General features: G+C 43.5%; 1 protein-coding gene across 1 annotated transcript in view; it reads left to right on the forward strand.

Annotated features, from left to right (window-relative positions):
* skic2 (SKI2 subunit of superkiller complex) overlaps positions 1-18,646 on the forward strand; it is a 60,102-nt gene that overhangs the window by 11,271 nt on the left and 30,185 nt on the right. The window contains exons 14-21 of the mRNA XM_063186063.1: positions 1,284-1,430; positions 3,478-3,574; positions 4,777-4,989; positions 5,574-5,684; positions 6,933-7,044; positions 13,182-13,300; positions 16,885-17,016; positions 17,169-17,306. Of these exons, the coding sequence (XP_063042133.1) occupies positions 1,284-1,430; positions 3,478-3,574; positions 4,777-4,989; positions 5,574-5,684; positions 6,933-7,044; positions 13,182-13,300; positions 16,885-17,016; positions 17,169-17,306 (1,069 nt within the window). The remainder of the gene's footprint in view (positions 1-1,283; positions 1,431-3,477; positions 3,575-4,776; positions 4,990-5,573; positions 5,685-6,932; positions 7,045-13,181; positions 13,301-16,884; positions 17,017-17,168; positions 17,307-18,646) is intronic.

Raw genomic sequence — 18,646 nt, forward strand, 5'->3', positions numbered from 1 at the left:
CCGATGTCTGTGGACATTCGCCGATGTCGGATAGCAATTAGAGACCAGTTCTATTTTGTCAGCGCCGCCCATTGACTATTAATGCAATGTTTGTGTGAAATTGGGTTTGGGGGTCCGAATTCTGTCGGAAGCAAAAGTGCGCCGCAGTGCTGTCAGAGCCAGTGTGCGGCCGGCCTTAGGCCGAAGCGTCTGTCGGTCGGTCGGTCATGCTAACCCACTAGAATAAAATACAAACATTAAGAGAGAGCTGCTTCTCTACCAAATATGAACTTTGCTGTTCGCTTACACCCGAAGACCTTGTAAAAAACAGTTGGGAGTTGAGCGCACTTTCTGAAAAAAGTCTCGTGTAGAGTGTCTCTGTTGCAGGCGTATACAGAAGAGGCATAGCTATGTGATCAGCACACTGCAGAGTTCATTGGTTCTTTTTTCCAGAAAGGTGGAAGATGTGCAAGCACATGCCATATTGGCATTACGAATCATCCCCATTCATATCAATGGACTTTTTATTAAGTGTTTGGTCGCATGTAGAGTGTCTATCCCTCATCGTTTCATCTCTGCCGTTTTTTTTCTCCAACCTACCTTTTTTAAATGGAGATACTTTTAAAAAAAACATTTGATATTTTTTCCTAACTTTTACTTTTTTGTTTTTTTCCCCTTATTTTGGGACTCTCCGAACAGGAAAGCTTTTCATTGCACATGAATTCTGGAACTCATATACACGTGACAGTAAATATCTCTGGGCAGCCGTGGCCTAGTGGTTAGAGAGTTGGTCTTTCAATCAAGGGGTTGCCGGTTCAAATCCCCCCTGACCTCTCCCTATATCTCCATCCATCTATATCTCCATCCATGGCTGAAGTGCCCTTGAGCAAGGCGCCTAACCCCACATTGCTCCAGGGGCTGTAACCAATACCCTGAAAAATAGTAACTGTAAGTCGCTTTGAATAACTGAAAGCGTCAGCTAAGTGCAATGTAATGTAATGTAATAATGTAATCTCTGTTGCAGGCGTATGAAGAAAAGGCATATCAGTAAATATCTTGTGTCTTGTGTCTGTGTTGCAGGCGTATCAAGAAAAGGCATATCAGTAAATATCTTGTATCTTGTATCTCTGTTGCAGGCGTATTAAGAAAAGGCATATCAGTAAATATCTTGTATCTTGTGTCTCTGTTGCAGGCGTATAAAGAAGCGGCATATCAGTAAATATCTTGTATCTTGTATCTCTGTTGCAGGCGTATAAAGAAGCGGCATATCAGTAAATATCTTGTATCTTGTGTCTGTGTTGCAGGCGCATTAAGAAGCGGCATATCTATGTGATCAGCACCCTGAAGAGACCTGTTCCTCTGGAGCATCACCTCTACACAGGAAACAGCACCAAGACCCAGAAGGAGCTCTTCCTGCTCATCGACGCCGCCGGGAACTTCCTCACCAAAGGGTAGGCTTGATTCATTACAGACAGTGAAAAGTGAAAGCCCATTGGGAAACTCCAACTCCCATTGTCATTGTGACACAGCACTCCACAGCACACAAGTGAACACTGCACACTGCACACAACGAAATTGCATTTATGCCTCACCCGTGCAAGGGGGCAGCCCTCAGTGGCGCCCCATGGGGAGCAGTGCGGTTGGACGGTACCATGCTCAGGGTACCTCAGTCATGGAGGAGGATGGGGGAGAGCACTGGTTGATTACTCCCCCCACCAACCTGACGGGGCGGGAGTCGAACCGGCAACTTCTGGGATGCAAGTCTGACGCCCTAACCGCTCACCCATGACTGCCCCAGACACCTCATGAAGCGGAGGAGATGCACTCGGGTCAAAGGCGTCTTTGTCATTCAGTGTTACGGACACCTTCTGCCAACTGTAACTGCAAAAAAACGTGATTTTTAAATTGTCGCAAGTGAATGGATGACAGCCGAGGCTTTCATGAATTCCCTGTAACGATAAATAAATAAAAAGAGTCTTTACAGTTTTTACAGTTACAGTTAGCAGAAGGCATCCGTTACACTGAATGACAATGCTATTTTGCACGTCTTTGACCCACTCACACTAACGCCTGCTGATAAATACAGATTATAATAACTGGGTGTTGAATCCCACTTAAAATATAGATGAATGAAGGAAGCGACGGACAGCACTCTTCAGATTTTTCTCTCGGACCAGGCTTCACTCTCACTAAATGCTGCGATTGCGAGGGTCCTGGCACAAAAGCTTAATTCGGACACCTTCCATACATGAAAGTAGTAGATGCATAATACACATTGTCTATAGAGCTTCAGGGGTGTAGTGGACGCGGGACGCGGGACGCGGGACACGGGGATACGCCCACTTCTCCTGAAGTGAGATTTAAAAATGAACAATTCTGTCCGTGTTTCGAATACAAAAAGGGGGTTGACATGCTAAGTTGCCTTATTAATTGATGACCTCACAAATCGCGTACCCCCACTTTAAAAATCCCACAGTGTGCTCTATATACTACATATGAAGAGTTCAAATGCAAAACCCCTTAAGTGCCATTTCAGAAAATAATCTTAATTAATTTTTATTTAATACAAAGCTATCAAAATTGCATATTTTTTATTTTATTTATGTAATATAACTATTTATATGTATTATCATGAATGTAAACCAAACCAACAACGGGGTTCTATCAAAATATAGAAGTGCAGGTCTTCAGAAATGGAGGTTTTGCATCTGAACTCTTCATATATTTTCCTGCTCATTTGTCCTTTGCCCATCAGAGCCCTGCTGTTCTGTGCCCGCCTAATCTTGCGTTGCCATGGAGAATAGCAGATGCTGTTGCCTAGACGATGCTTCTCTATTTATGGCCTGATTGCATGTAATGGCCTGGGCCCTGATACGCTTGAGTGAATGAAAGTGAAAAGAAAGTGAAAGAGAAAGCCCATTGGGAAACTCCAACTCCCATTGTCATTGTGACACAGCACTCCACAGCACACAAGTGCACACTGCACACTGCACACAAGGAAATTGCATTTGTCCCTCACCTGTGCAAGGGGGCAGCCCTCAGAGGCGCCCCATGGGGAGCAGTGCGGTGGGACGGTACCATGCTCAGGGTACCTCAGTCATGGAGGAGGATGGGGGAGAGCACTGGTTGATTACTCCCCCCACCAACCTGGCGGGTCGGGAGTCGAACAGGCAAACCTCTGGGATGCAAGTCTGACGCCCTAACCGCTCACCCATGACTGCCCAGTATGAAATGAATGGAATGAAGGCCCTGGTCTCTATGAGACTCACCCCTTCAATTAAATCTTATCAAGTAATACAGTAGAGTATTAGCCCAATACTGAAGGAAATCAAAGGGATAAAAAAACATATGTTTTAATAATAAAAATGTATTGAATAAATATGAATTATGAACATAAATATTTGTAAAGACACATGGGGGAAGGGTTGTAGTATTGTCTGACGTGTGTGTGTGTGTGTATGTACTGCTATGCATAGTTTATGTGTGTTTGTCTTGAAGGTATTATGCCGCTATTGACGCCAAGAAGGAGCGGACGAGCAAGCACGCCCAGTCTTTCGGAACCAAGAACACGTCTCAGAACACCACGCCAAACCAGGTCACCACCTCACCTGTTGTTTTATGTGCTTTTACATTAAATTACATTACATAGCATTTAGCAGACGCCTTTGACCAAACCGACTTCCAAGGAGAAAATGTAAGCAAGAACAGGGTAAGGTACAGTGTACAGTTGCAACACTGACAACATTGTCCAACACAAATTAAAGATGACGTAGCAAAAACATTCATTTAAAAAGTGACAAAAAGTAAACAAAGACTGTAAGGCATAGTGTGCAGTTACAACACTGACAGCATTGTCCAACACATGGTACAAGAATGTAGCATAAAATACTTGTCTGTCGCCACCTTAAATCAGTGGTTTTCACTTTTTTTGAGCCTAGGCACATCTTTTTTGAGGACAGAATGGCATGGCAAACCACCAATTCTGAATGTTAACCAAAAATAAAACCCTATTGCCTATATTCAACAATATAAAGTCATTCTATAAGTTTCCACGGCACACAAGATGATCGCTCACGGCACACTAGTGTTCCCTGGCTCAGTGGTTGCAAAACACTGCCTTAAATGATGCAAGATCATCACCTGTAATGAAATCCTTTGTTGTTGTTTCCCATGTCTTTCGGAGAAGTGTAGTCTGAGGTGATCGTTAGATCTGGTTTGATTGCTCCTTTCATAAGTTGACAAGATATCGTGACATTAGGAATAACACATTGCAACATGTGGTCAAATTAAGAAACACCGTTAGACTTCAGTAGACACATGTCAGAAATAAATTTAAATAAAAAATCATATTGTCAAAGAAATGACGTGACATTCTCCTAGAAAAGATATAAATAATTTGTATAGTTGTATTTCAGTTTCTCTCAACCTTCCTCTCAATATTGTTTTTTGGTTTGATTTATTGGTCTTTACTACCAGCCAAATGGAAATTTCCCCAGCATTTGGCCAGTTGTCTGGTGTTAATTTAGAGCCCTGGATATTTTGTTCTTATTTCCTATCCATATTGTTACTTTGGGTCTATATTGTGCTTATTTCCTGTCTATATTGTTGTTACTTCCTGTATATAGTGTGGTTACTTCCTGTCTATATTGTTGTTACTTCCTGTATATATTGTGCTTATTTCCTGTCTATATTGTCGTTACTTCCTGTATATATTGTTGTTACTTCCTGTATATATTGTTGTTACTTCCTGTATATATTGTGCTTATTTCCTGTCCATCTTGTCATTACTTCCTGCAGGACAAGGCGGTGTGGTTGACGCTCCTCAACTTCCTGTCTCAGCGTCAGCAGACGCCCGTGGTGGCCTTCACCTTCTCCCGTACGCGCTGTGACGACAACGCGCGCTCGCTTGGCACCCTGGACCTGACCAGCGCCACCGAGAAGAGCGAGGTCCACTCCTTCTTCCAGAGGAGTCTCAGTCGCCTCAGGGGCGCAGACCGACAACTACCTCAGGTACCCTGTGTGTGTGTGTGTGTGTGTGTGTGTGTGTGTGTGTGTGTGTGTGTGTGTGTGTGTGTGTGTGTGTGTGTGTGTGTGTGTGTGTGTGTGTGTGTGTGTGTGTTTGTGTGCGTGTCTGTGTGTGTGTGTGTGTGTGTGAGCGAGAGAGAGAGAGACAGACACAGAGAGAGAGAGACAGACACAGAGAGAGAGAGACAGACAGAGAGAGAGACAGACAGACACAGAGAGAGAGAAAATACTAGAGTTTATTTGCAAAATAGTGCATCCACCATTTTTTATCTATTGCATTTGATTATCGGAAATGACTGTTCAGACTGTTCATCTATGTGTGAATTCTTGCCATTCATATTTTGAGAACATACTTTTTCCACCTATATAAAATGTATTTTGCAATGCAATGCAATGGAATGCCCAATACAAACATGTCAATTTCCCAACACTCTACAAAATGGAGATACATCGTTTTGCAAATAAACTCTTCATGGACCCTGCACCTGTACTTGAAACCTGCAAATCAGCACTTGATTGTATATTTCTCTATAATGCATCTATTGTGGTCTGGTGTTGTTGTGTTTTAGATCCTGCTGATGAGGGAGTTGCTGAAGAGAGGCATCGGGGTCCACCACAGCGGCATCCTACCCATCCTCAAGGAGGTCATAGAGATGCTCTTCTCCAGAGGACTCGTCAAGGTGGGTATTGGTTACAGTCCCTAAAGCACACACATGACACATACACTTAGAGATGTTACAGGGTATTGGTTACAGTCCCTAAAGCACACACATGCATCCTCAAAGAAGTTATAGAGATGCTCTTCTGCAGAGGACTCATCAAGATGGTATTGGTTACAGTCCCTGAAGCACACACATGCATCCTCAAGGAGGTGATAGATATGCTCTTCTCCAGGGGACTCTTCAAGGTGGGACACATTACATTACATTATACTTATTTTACACTTATCTGTCTTCACAGCGGAATTCTCTTTTCTGATTGGCTGATGGGGTGACCATTAATTCAGTGCAACCAATCAGGCGTCAAGCGTGTGACTAAAGCCGGGCATACACTGTGCGATATTTTCACTCGTGGGTCTTAAGCTTCTGCTCACACTGCACAATGGAATTTCACTGTTTAAAAGTTCACAACTCACGACTCACGTCCTCACACTACACGAGCCGACAGTCGGATGCGAGCGAAATGCTTCCACCGTACGACGCGACAGGCATGTTTCCCCGGTCTGCAGAGGAGGGAACATGCGCACCTGAGGTGGAGATGAGGTCGCGCTCAACAGCGAATCGCACGGCCCTATTGATTTGTGCATGTGAAGTGTCAAATCGGGTCGTAGCACTGCTTTAACTGTGCGATTTACGCACGAGCCACGACCAGAATTTCAAACCGTTTTGATTTTCTTGCGACCCTGCGATTGCACGATCGTGAGGCGAAATCTCTTGTCGTTACCCCATGTACACTGCACGATGCGAGACTCACGATTGACCTGCGATTGAGCAAGAAATCGCCCCGACTCTCAAAAAGTCGTGCGAGTGCCAAATCGGGGCAAAATCGGGGCAAAAGTCGCACAGTGTAAGCCCAGCTTACGTTAGACGCAAATAGAATCCTTGTTTGGAAAGCGGACGGTATCTAAAGGATAGCGCTGTTGAAACCATGCATATCGTCTTCAGGCCTTTCACTGAAGCTGTTTTCGAAGGATGAATGAGCTTATTGTCAATTCTCATCGAAAACTCATGCTCTCTTCTTCATTTATGCATTCCCAAGCACTTACTGTGTACACACACACACATACATTCCCTCACTTTCACATTCCCATACACACACTTACTTCTTCTTCTTCTTCTTCTTCTCTCTCTCTCTCTCTCTCTCTCTCTCTCTCTCTCTCTCTCTCTCTCTCTCTCTCTCTCTCTCTCCCCCCCCCCTCTCCCCCTCAGGTTCTGTTTGCTACAGAGACGTTTGCCATGGGGGTGAACATGCCTGCCAGGACGGTGGTGTTTGACTCCATCCGCAAGCACGACGGCACCGGCTTCAGGAACCTCCTGCCTGGTAAGAAGCTCAGCAGACACATGGACCTCACATATACAATACAATACAACAGGGGTGGGGAACCTTTTCCTTTCGATGGGCCACTTCAAATTCCTCCAAGGGCCGTAAAAGTCCTCAGAGGGCCGTAGTATGAACACAAACCAGGATTTCCCCCGACACTTAAGGCCTATATTGAAGGCAGCCACCTTTAAAACAGACCCCACCTACTCTAGGTCCCCTGAATATAACGTAGTTGTATTGCAAATGTGATTTCTAAGATTCCTTTAATAAATGTCATTTTCATGTGATGCTGCATAACATTGAAATTGTGTCGGGGGCCGGATAAAAAGGCCTCAAGGGCCGCAAACGGCCCTCCAGACATAGGTTCCCCACCCCTGCAATACAATATGTATGTTTATATAGCCCAGTATCACAACTATGAAGGCTTTAGGAACCTCCTGCCTGGTAAGAAGATCACACGTGAACCTCACACATGAGCCTCCTCTTCCTCAATAGGAGTATTCAGACAGAGAACCGGACGTAATGGAGCTATGGCATTGGACAGGGGCCAGTGATTCATTTATTTTCGATACTTAACAATGCCCCGCGATTCGATTAAATCGCCGGCCGATACATCGATACATTTCGATAATTATGTACACCCCTAGTCACCACCTATCGCCTCGTTACCGCTTCCCAACAGAAAATAATGGAACGCCTTTTTCTTCATCGCCTCGCATGTAAAATCCGTCTTTTTTTGTACCAGCGACTGAAGCTCTTGAGACACTGCTCTGTAAACCTCAGAGCTGTTGTTGTTGTGCTTCAAAACACTGCCTGGCTCTCTGCGTCATTTCATCTTTTGAAATTGTTTAGTGTACCAGGAAATACTGGGAACAAAACATTGTTAATGGCATTACAGAAATTAAATGAGTCATGATAAGCCAGCGCTGCGTTCCCATTGGGATGCTAAAATTGTCCTTCCAGGTAGAACTGAGAACAGGGAGGGGTGGGGGGTGAAGGACCAGGTGTTTGGCAAACGATGAAGAGAGAAAGAGTGTGTGTGCTGTGTGTGTGTGTGTTTTGGCAGATGATGAAGGCTGTGTGTGTGTGTGTGTGTGTGTGTGTGTGTGTGTGTGTGTGCGTGTGCGTGTGCGTGTGCGTGTGCGTGTGTGTGTGTGTGTGTGTGTGTGTGTGTGTGTGTACTGTACACTGTATGTGAGTGAGACTGGACGTGTGTGTATGTGTGTGTATCACTGATCTGTTTGTTTTCAGCTGTCTTAGAGTCACAGAAGCACAGAGTGACAAAGACACACTATGGTAGACAGCAGCCAGGCCCCTTTGATGCTCTCTGATGCAATCACAAAGCCATGTAATTAGTTTTAGAGTGTGTGTGTGTGTGTGTGTGTGTGTGTGTGTGTGTGTGTGTGTGTGTGTGTGCGTGTGTGTGTGCGTGTGTGTGTGTGTGCGTGTGTGTGTGGTTGTGTGTGTGTGTGTGTGTGTGTGTGTGTGTGTGTGTGTGTGTGTGTGTGTGTGTGTGTGTGTGTGTGTGTGTGTGTGTATGCGCGTGCCAGCCAATGTTTGCTTGTGAGTTTTTGTTTTTTGTTTTGCATGGGCCTTCAATCTAAGATCTAGCATGTCTTAGCGTATCAGTAGACCTTCTCATATGGTTTTGTTACAATATCAGTAAAATCATTGCTAAACTTTTTCATCAGGGACCTCCTTTTGGACTTTTTGTGCAATGTTCCATCATGTAACATTGTGTTCTGCCACTGTATACATAATTAGCAAGTACAGTGTATGAACAGTTTGATTATATAGAGCAGCGTTCTCAACTTATTTTTCTCTAAGGGACAAATTTTGTAGAGCAAGTGAGGCTGCGAGCCAAATCAACACCCCAATGAAATGAGAAACAAGTTAGATGTCTGGACAGAGGACAGATTTTCACTTTTCCGTTTTCCCTTCTTGTCTATGTCTGTTATGAGACTGTTAGCATAAGATCTAACTCTCTAGAGATATGACTAACTGAAGTTTTAGTGATCGAAAATCACACACATTTATGTTTTCATTTGTCCTGACCTCATGCCGGGCCAAATGTTTGTCATGCCTGGGCCGGATTTGGCCCACGGGCCTTTGTTTGGAGACCAAGGATGTAGAGTTTCATGTTGTACATCAGAGTTCGAGTTCAAGTCCCTGTGCATACGCTCTCAGCAACCTAGGTGCAGGTGTGAGGAAGGAAATGTTGATCTAAGACGAAAGTTCAGGAAACAACGAACCTGATGACGCACTGGCTGAAACGCGTTGTTCGCTCCAAGAAATAAGATAAGGAGGAAAAAAAGAAGAACAGTAAGCAGTGTGCAGTGTGTAATGAAAACGAAACAAATTAAAGTGTTGCTCCATAGAGACTAAACAGGGAGAGAAGTGAGAAGGGAGAGAGATGAAGGAGTAGGTTAAAGCCTGCACATCCAAAAAACCCTGGGAGCAGGAACATCAAATGACAAGATAAAAAAGAAAAAAACAATTGGTAACGCTTTAGAATAAGGTTCTTCTAATAAGCATTTATAGTCACTAGTAAGCAGGTAGTAATACCCTTACAAGTGCCCAATAACATGCTTATTGACTTTGTTAACATGCTTATTAACGTTGTTAACATCTGATGATTAACTTTATTTGAGTAAAAGCATGAAAATCGGTACACATGGCAGCCATCTTGAAAATGTAGTTTTTTCGCGACGCCTCCATATCTAGTATTAGTCAGCATATCAAGATGGATATGTGTACCGATTTAAATAATAAGACTAAAAAACTAAACCACTATAAACACATAATAAGCAGCTTATAAGATGTCAACAAAGTAAATAAGCATGTTATTGGGCACTTGTAAGGGTATTACTACCTGATTACTAGTGACTATAAAATACCAAAAAGTCTGCTCCCACTGTTTTATGTTTATACGTAAGGGTGTTCACCCGAAAGGTTATGCATAGAACATAAAGTGGGAGCAGAAAAATCCTGGTTGAAGCGAAGAGAGAGATGAACATAACAAAGACCGGAGAGGAAGTGAGAGAGCATAGAGGATTTGCAAGTAGCAGTTTCACAGGCACAGTCCAAACCAGCATGAGCGTGAACAGGCACAGTAGTCAGACTGAAGGGGTAGAGCACATACCGGTAATTAAATAATCTGGGGGCCGTGGGGGGGTGCAAGGGGCACTGCAGAAAATTGGAAGGAAAAGTATGGCAAAATAAAACAATAATTTAATACATTGAATAACTTACTATGTAGGCTATATAAAATAGACCACAAATAAGCTAAACAATGTTCCTTTGGTTAAGAACTGCATTTTAATAGCCTTATCTATTGCATCTCTAAACATCACTACTATTATCGTTATTTGGGGGAAGTTACTAACAAACCTAGACTAGTTGTGAAAAGGGTTACGATGCACAGAAAAACATAGTGTGACATGATCCATGTAATTATGGGGAATCTACCTGTGTATGGGGGGGCGGGGTTTTTTTTTGGGGGGGGGGGGGGGGCTTGTCATAGTAAAGTTTGGGAACCCCCGCATGAATAGAAGCATGGGGGAAGAGCGAGGGATGAACAAAATTAATTTCCATTGCTATGCTGATGACACCCAGCTCTATTTATCTGGCAAACCCTCTGACACTCTCCCTCCCCCCTCCCTCACCACCTGTCTTTCTGAAATCAAATCCTGGTTCACCTCAAATTTTTTGAAACTGAATTCGAACAAAACTGAAGTCCTACTTATAGGCACCAAATCCACCTTATCCAAAGCAAATTGTTTCTACCTCCATCCTTGTACACAGTCTTGTCACCTCTCGCATTGATTACTGTAATTCTCTCCTCTTTGGTCTCCCTCAAAAATCTCTCCAGAAGCTCCAACTGGTCCAGAACCCGCATCATAACTAAAACCCCTTCCTGTCACCATATTACCCCTGCACTCCAACATCTCCACTGGCTCCCTATCAAATTTAGAATTCACTTTAAAATACTTCTCCACACCTTCAAGGCTATCCACAATCTTGCCCCTCCTTATCTATCTAATCTTATTCACATTGCTATTCCCTCCCGCCCCCTCCGTTCCTCTTCCTCCATTCTCCTCTCTGTCCCTTCTGCCCGTCTCAGCACCATGGGGAACAGAGCTTTCAGTTGCTCTGCTCCTCAGCTGTGGAATGCGCTTCCCCCTGACATCCGCAACATTGAGTCTTTACCCCTGTTCAAATCAAGACTTAAAACTCATCTATTTCAATTAGCCTATTCTTTATGATTCTTTAACTCTATTTTGTTTTATTTTATTTTTATTTATTTTCTATATATTTATTTTTTGTTTACAATCTGTTTATCTGTCTTGTTTTATTTTGCCTCTCTCTGTACAGTGTCCTTGAGTTTTTTGAAAGGCGCTTTTAAATAAAATTCATTATTATTATTATTATAATGTAACTGGAGATAAGAGGAAGTGAGAGAGCGTTGATGATTTGCAAGTAGCAGTTTCACAGGCACAGTCCAGATCAGTGTGAGCGTGAACAGGCACAGTCACACTGAAGGGGTTTGAAAAGCGCATAATTAAATAATGTGCAGCGATGTGCAGAATACAGCAGCTCTAGGGCTGTAACGATATTGTATCGAACCGAGAAATCGTGATACACAGAGTCACGATACTGTATCGCGATACAAGGAGGCAGTATCGTGATACGTCCTTTTAACGTTTTGATACTGATCAGCCCAGAAAACAACCACATGATATGAAGTGGTAGTGCTTCCAAGCATGATAATTATTATATAGAAACAGCCTCTTGTAACCTATTCTACCTATAAACTATCATAGTTTTTAGTCATACAGTTTATAATGTTGGCAAATGTGAAATCGTGGGGTGTATCGAACCGTAGGTCATGAATCGTTATACAAACCGAATCGTGAGTTGAGTGTATCGTTACAGCCCTAAGCAGCTCACTGCTTTAGTCAGGAGGGGGGGAGCCTGGCTGGGTTACTCATCTATTGAGGGAATGCATGGTAAAATGTGACTATATTACAATCACAATAAAATGCATGGCAAAATGTGATTGGATTGCTTTGAGTGATTGTAAAATGTGACTGTATTCCAGTAACAGTAGAATGCATGGTGAAATGGGACTGTATTCCAGTGACAGTAGAATGCATGGTGAACTGTGACTGTATTCCAGTGACAGTAGAATGCATGGTGAAATGTGACTGTATTCCAGTGACAGTAGAATGCATGGTGAAATGTGATTGTATTCCAGTGACAGTAGAATGCATGGTGAAATGTGATTGTATTCCAGTGACAGTAGAATGCATGGTGAAATGTGATTGTATTCCAGTGACAGTAGAATGCATGGTGAAATGTGACTGTAAAGGCCAATTTATACTTATTGGCGCTGACGGTTGCAAAGCCTCTGCAACCGCCTCTGCGTGACCACGCCCCCCGCGCAGAGGCTCTGCAACCGTCGTCGCGCGCCTCAAGAAAATCCTGACTACGCGTCAAACGGTTGCGAAGGTCGCAGAGAAAAGTCGCTGTGATTGTTCGTCTCACTACTTCCCTGTTCTCGTGGCTGCACAATTTTCCGGTAGTTTACGAGAGCCAGACTGTAAATATTCTGTGAAATGCGAACGCTTTCTTTCTAGTGTGGGTAAATAAATGACGCTACAATGACTAAACTAGTAACAAGTAACAAACAAGTAACAAACAAACAATACATCAGTTTAGCACTCGCGGCACAATGCCTGCAGTCTGACTACTGTGCTGTAGCCTTGTAGCTATGTAGCCAAATGTGGCTAACGACATGAGACCTCGTGCGCAGATCTATAGCATCAACAGTGGTTAGCGACCAGAACCAACGGGCGCCGTTGCTGAACTATAATCTGCCCCGACTGCCCCACGCAGCTGCCCCTATGTACACTGTGTGCTTGCGGGAGAGTATATTTAGATGTAATGTAATGCAAATGAAAAGTGAAAGCCCAACCTGGAAACCCCTACTCCCATTGTTTTCGCGAGAATGGGGTAGAGCACTGGTTGATTCCTCCCCCCATCAACCTGTCGGGTCAGGAGTTGAACCGGCAAACTTTAGGCTACTTGTTTGATGCCCTAACCGCTTACCTATGACTGCCCTAATGTGTTTGCAGGCGAGTATATTCAGATGGCTGGTCGTGCTGGTAGGAGGGGCTTGGATGCCACGGGCACCGTCATCATCCTGTGCAAGACGGGCGTCCACGAAATGTCAGACCTGCACGTCATGATGCAGGTCAGTCACACACATATCTACCTGTTTCAAGTCTAGTCAAGTCAAGAGTACTTTATTGTCAAAAGTCTATGTAACAGGGTTAGCAGCACAGAAGTTTGAAAGTGTCTCCAATGTGCAGTTGAACTAAAACTTATATTAGACATTGCGAATAATCTCTCTCACTCTCTCTCTCTCTCTCTCCCTCCCCATCTCTCTCTCTCTCTCTCTCTCTCTCTCTCTCTCTCTCTCTCTCTCTCTCTCTCTCGCTCTCTCTCACTCTCTCTCTCTCTCTCTCTCTCTCTCTCTATCTCGCTCTCTCTCGCTCTCTCTCTCTCTCTCTCGCTCTATCTTGCTCTCTCTCTCTCTCTCTCTCTCTCTCTCTCTCTCTCTCTCACACACACTCTCTCTCTCGCTCTATCTTGCTCTCTCTCTCTCTCGCTCTATCTTGCTCTCTTTCTCTCACTCTCTCGCTCTCGCTCTCGCTCTCGCTCTATCTTTCTCTCTCTCTCTCTCTCTCTCTCTCTCTCTCTCTCTCTCTCTCTCTCTCTCTCTCTCTCTCTCTCTCTCTCTCGCTCTCCACTATATAGAGTGTACACTACATACAAGGACATATCATTGTTGTCCAGCAGAGACCTTATATCTCTACAATTTGTTTTATTCTTTTATATTCATTTGATGAATTCAAAATATGAATCAGTCCTACTGGCCAGGCTCTGTGAGCATGTCTATGGTAGATTGGTTATCTGTAAATGAATAAGTTTAAAAAACACACACACACAATGAAAAGTGGAGATGCAAGGTTCTCTGCCTGACAGGGACTATATATTATGTAGGTATGGCACATGCAATAGCCACATATGGTCAGGCCCATGTTTTTCACCTCCTCTGCCGATGTCCTTTTCCTATTCACCACCTCCTCTGTCAATGTCCTTTTCCTTTCCACCTCCTCTGTCAATGTCCTTTTCCTTTTCAGCACTCTAATAGCTGATGCCACTCTTGCTCTCTTCATATGCAGACAGTACAGTAACGCAGTGTTTCTCAACAGGGGTGCCGGGGCACCCTGGGGTGCCGCAGGCCCCCCTCAGGGGTGCCGTGGAAACGTGGTTGATAAAGAAATTATGTAATATAATACATATTTGTCTAAATTGATAAATTAATGCTAGTCAGTGGAGTCTTTCATCTGCCTTGTACGCACAATAAAGTAAATATAGGTCGCCCCAGTCAGCTGCAACTTCGAACGTAGGTCGTGTGATGTCTTCAAATGTGTTACATTTCTAATCTTGTGTGGTATTGGATGCGATACCATGTTACGGCTTGTTGGTTTGGGGTGCCTTGGAATTTTTTCAGGAATTGAAAGGGTGCCTTGCCTAAAAAAAGGTTGAGAAACACTGCAGTAACGCAAGTGGGAGAGTGGGTGACTCACTAAAATGGTCTCACCTACACTGTTTATTTTTAGCCTGTCTGAGAGCACACATTCACACAGACACACACACACGCGCACACACACACACACACGCACACACACACACACACACACACACACACACACACACACAGCTGAGCCGTCCATGAGCCTGTAAGAGAGCTCACTAGCTGCTCTGAATAAATTCATAAAGTAATAATAATAATAAAAATAATAGCTACGAATATGACTCACGCTGACTCAGTAATGAAGGTTAGGATGGCTATTTTTTTAATGGCACAACCACCACCGCTAATGTGTTGACATTGACATTACTGAAAGTTGCTCTGGACCGCTAAGTGAAAGGTAATTTTAGTGCTATTATTTGAAGTGCCTCTACAAGACACAGCATTAGCACATAACCGCAGCATAAACGCTCTGGCTGTTTTTGTATCATTCTGGTGTTCTGTCGTTCTTGTAGTGCTCTAGTAGTGCTGTACATTTACAGTACAGGCTCTTTACTGGACATTTACAGTAATAATAATAATATTTGTATTTGTATAGCACTGTATCATACAAGGCATGTGCTTAACAAATGGGAAAAAACATCATTGTTAGAGATGGATTTAAAAGGAGAGGTATAGAGGAGAGGCAGAAATAGCAGGAAGGCAGAGGAAGAAGAGATAGATAGAGATTGTAGAGTCATAAGGTCAACGTAGGTTAGGACCAGGATTCTTAGAGGCGTAAGGTCCATAGTGGCTGGGTCTAGCATAAGTCATAGATAGTCACACAGAGATTGGGCGCTCAGGTGCGGCCCCTGGTGGTATCAGGGGTGAGGAAAAACTCCCTTTCGCTTGAATCAGTACACGCTCTTTACTGTACGTTGACAGTACATGTAGCACATTTATAGTGAGTTTGTGTCATTCCTTCCCCCTTACTTTGATTAAACAAAGTGTGCATGTGTGTCTGCGCATGTGTATGTGTGTCTGTCTGTGTGTGTTTGCTGTGTTTTCTTCTGTGTGTGTGTGCGTGTGCGTGTGCGTGTGCGTGTGTGTGTGCGTGTGTGTGTGTGTGTGTGTGTGTGTGTGTGTGTGTGTGTGTGTGTGTGTGTGTGTGTGTGTGTGTGTGTGTGTGTGTGTGTGTGTGTGTGCGCGTGTGTGTGTTTTTTTTTCTGTCTGTGGGTGTCATAAAGGAGGGTGAAGTGTGACTGAGTCACCAGGGCCCCATGTACTGTATATAGAGTTCAGATGCAAAACCCCCTAAGTGCCTTTTCAGAAAATAATCTGAAATTTTATTTAATACAAAGCTATCAAAATTGCATATTTTTTATTCTATTTATGTAATATAACTATTTATATGTATTATCAAGTACATGAATGTAAACCAAACCAACAACGGGGTTCTCTAAAAAATAGAACTGTTAGGTCTTCTGAAGTGGAGTTAGGGGGTTTTGCATCTGAACTCTTCATATGTAGATACATGAGATGGCGAAAATTGAAAAAATTCTTAACCGGCTACTGAGACTCATTAACCAGTGGTTAACCGCTTAACCAGTAATCTTAAATTATACAACGTTCGCGTGCCTGATATGCACAGCACTGATTTATTTTTTTTATTTTTTTTCACATAAGCCTTTTTTTTTTGCTGCGCAGACAGGACCTGCCATGTCCAGCCACTGTTGCCAGATGGAAAATGCTGAATTATCGTACTAAAACCTCAAAATTATCGGGTTTTTTTTTTGGGCTTTTTGGGAGGAAATTATTATTATAATTATTATTATTATTACAACCGGTTAACCGGTGGCAGAAAAAATTTAAGTTTTTAAGTTAGTTGATCCGGTTGACTATCAGTTAAACGGTTGTCGATTAACATCCTTAGTAGGTATATGCCTGGGGGGGTCCATGGGAGCTGATTGTATATACAGGTGGGGCCCCCAATTTGCTGCTACGCCCCTGCCTGTCCTGTGAGTCACCCTTGCTATGACTGAAGTGTGTGTTTGTGTGCATATCTCCTGTGTGTGTGTCTGTTTGTGTGCGTATCTCCTGTGTGTGTGTGTGTGTGTGTGTGTACACTGTATATGTGTCTCCTGTGTCCCCCCAGGATAAGCCCACAGTGCTGCTGTCCCAGTTCTCACCTACACTGTATATTTGTGTGTGTGTGTGTGTGTGTGTGTGTGTGTGTGTGTGTGTGCGCGTCCCCTCAGGGTAAGCCCACAGTGCTGCAGTCCCAGTTCCGGTTGACCTACACCATGATCCTGAACCTGCTGAGGGTGGAGGCCCTACGCGTCACCGACATGATGAGAAGGAGCTTCTCCGAAAGCCACCGAGACACACAGGTAAACACATGATGAAAGTCCAACTCCAACTCCCATTGTCATTGTGACACAGCACTCCACAGCATACAAGTGAACACTGCATATAATGAAATTGCATTTATGCCTCACCCGTGCAACTAATCACACCTCTCTCTCTCTCTCTCCTCCACAAGGCTCAGGAGACGCGCATCTCTCAGCTGAAGAAGACTATCTCAACGCTGCCCCCTATGGACACGGAGGGACAAATGTGCGACCTGCTGCCGTACTACCACACACTCACCGAGCTGCGAATCACCTCACAGGCTCTACAGGTAAACACACACACACACACACACACACACACACACACACACACACACACACACACACCCTCACCGAGCATACGTACAGTGGTGCTCATATGCTCATATTATCACCAAATATGAAGGATTACACAAAACCTTTTTTTTGACTCGTTGCTAGTGACTGGCTTAAGATATTTATTAGCATTTTTTTGTGTTTACTTTTTCAAAAGCATGATCACAACCCAAACTACCCAAATGACCCTCTTCAAAAGTTTACATACCCTAGTTTCTGATGCTGAATATGGCCCTGTTTAACATCAGGGACCACTCTAAATTGTTTGTGGTAGTTGTGGATAAGGCTCTTAATGTTCTCAGATGACAAACAGCACATTCTTCCTGGCAGAATAGTTATTTCCTATAATATCTTTGGGTGTCTTGCTGGAACCTGAGTGGCTCAATGATGTTGAGATCAGGAGAGTGAGATGGTCGCTCAAAAACCTTCATTTTATTCTATCTGAAGCTAATGACGGGTTGATTTGGCTTTCTGTGTCGAAATATTGTCATGTTGGCACTGTTGGAATTTCAATTCAGAAATGCAATATGAGGGGGTTTGGTTGGAATCAAGCCATCGGGCAAGGGAATCATTGCATTGCAATGATCATTGCAAGGGAAATTGTTCAGGAGGCATAGGACAACCAAAAAATAACTTTAGGTGAAATATAGGACAACATGAAAAAATGTTTTAAACTGTACAGCAAAGAGGCACTTGAGGAAAGATGGGCTGTTGGGGGTTGCCAGGAGAAACCCATTACTAAAAAAATGCAAACATGTTATTTTGCATATGATACACCAAATAGCATAGTGAGAAGCATCAGAATGCCTGTGACAAAGTCATTTGGATAAATTAGATCAATATGGAACTTTTTTCAGCCACTATTAACAGTACCATTTGGAGAACAGTCAACGGAGCCTATGATGAAAGTTACCATGCCCTTCTGTGAAACATGGTCATGGACCACTGATGTCATGGGGACATTTGAGTTACAAATGCACTATACTTTTGGTCCATACTCGCAGAATGATGAATACATTGCCCTGTGGAAAATACTGGAGGAAACTTCTCATCAGCCTTGAAAATGCACATGGTCCATTGTTTGGACATGCCAACATGACAATATTTCAACACAGAAAGCCAAATCAACCCGTCATTAGCTTCAGAAAGAATAAAATGAAGTTTTTGAGTGACCGGCTTACTCTCCTGATCTCAACATCATTGAGCCATTCAGGGGAAACCTCAAATGTGAGGTTCCAGCAAGACACCCAATAATTTTATAGGAAACAACCATTCTGCCAGGAAGAATGTGCTG

Source organism: Engraulis encrasicolus, chromosome 20 (genome assembly GCF_034702125.1).
Source record: "Engraulis encrasicolus isolate BLACKSEA-1 chromosome 20, IST_EnEncr_1.0, whole genome shotgun sequence".
NCBI classification, from domain to species: domain Eukaryota; kingdom Metazoa; phylum Chordata; class Actinopteri; order Clupeiformes; family Engraulidae; genus Engraulis; species Engraulis encrasicolus.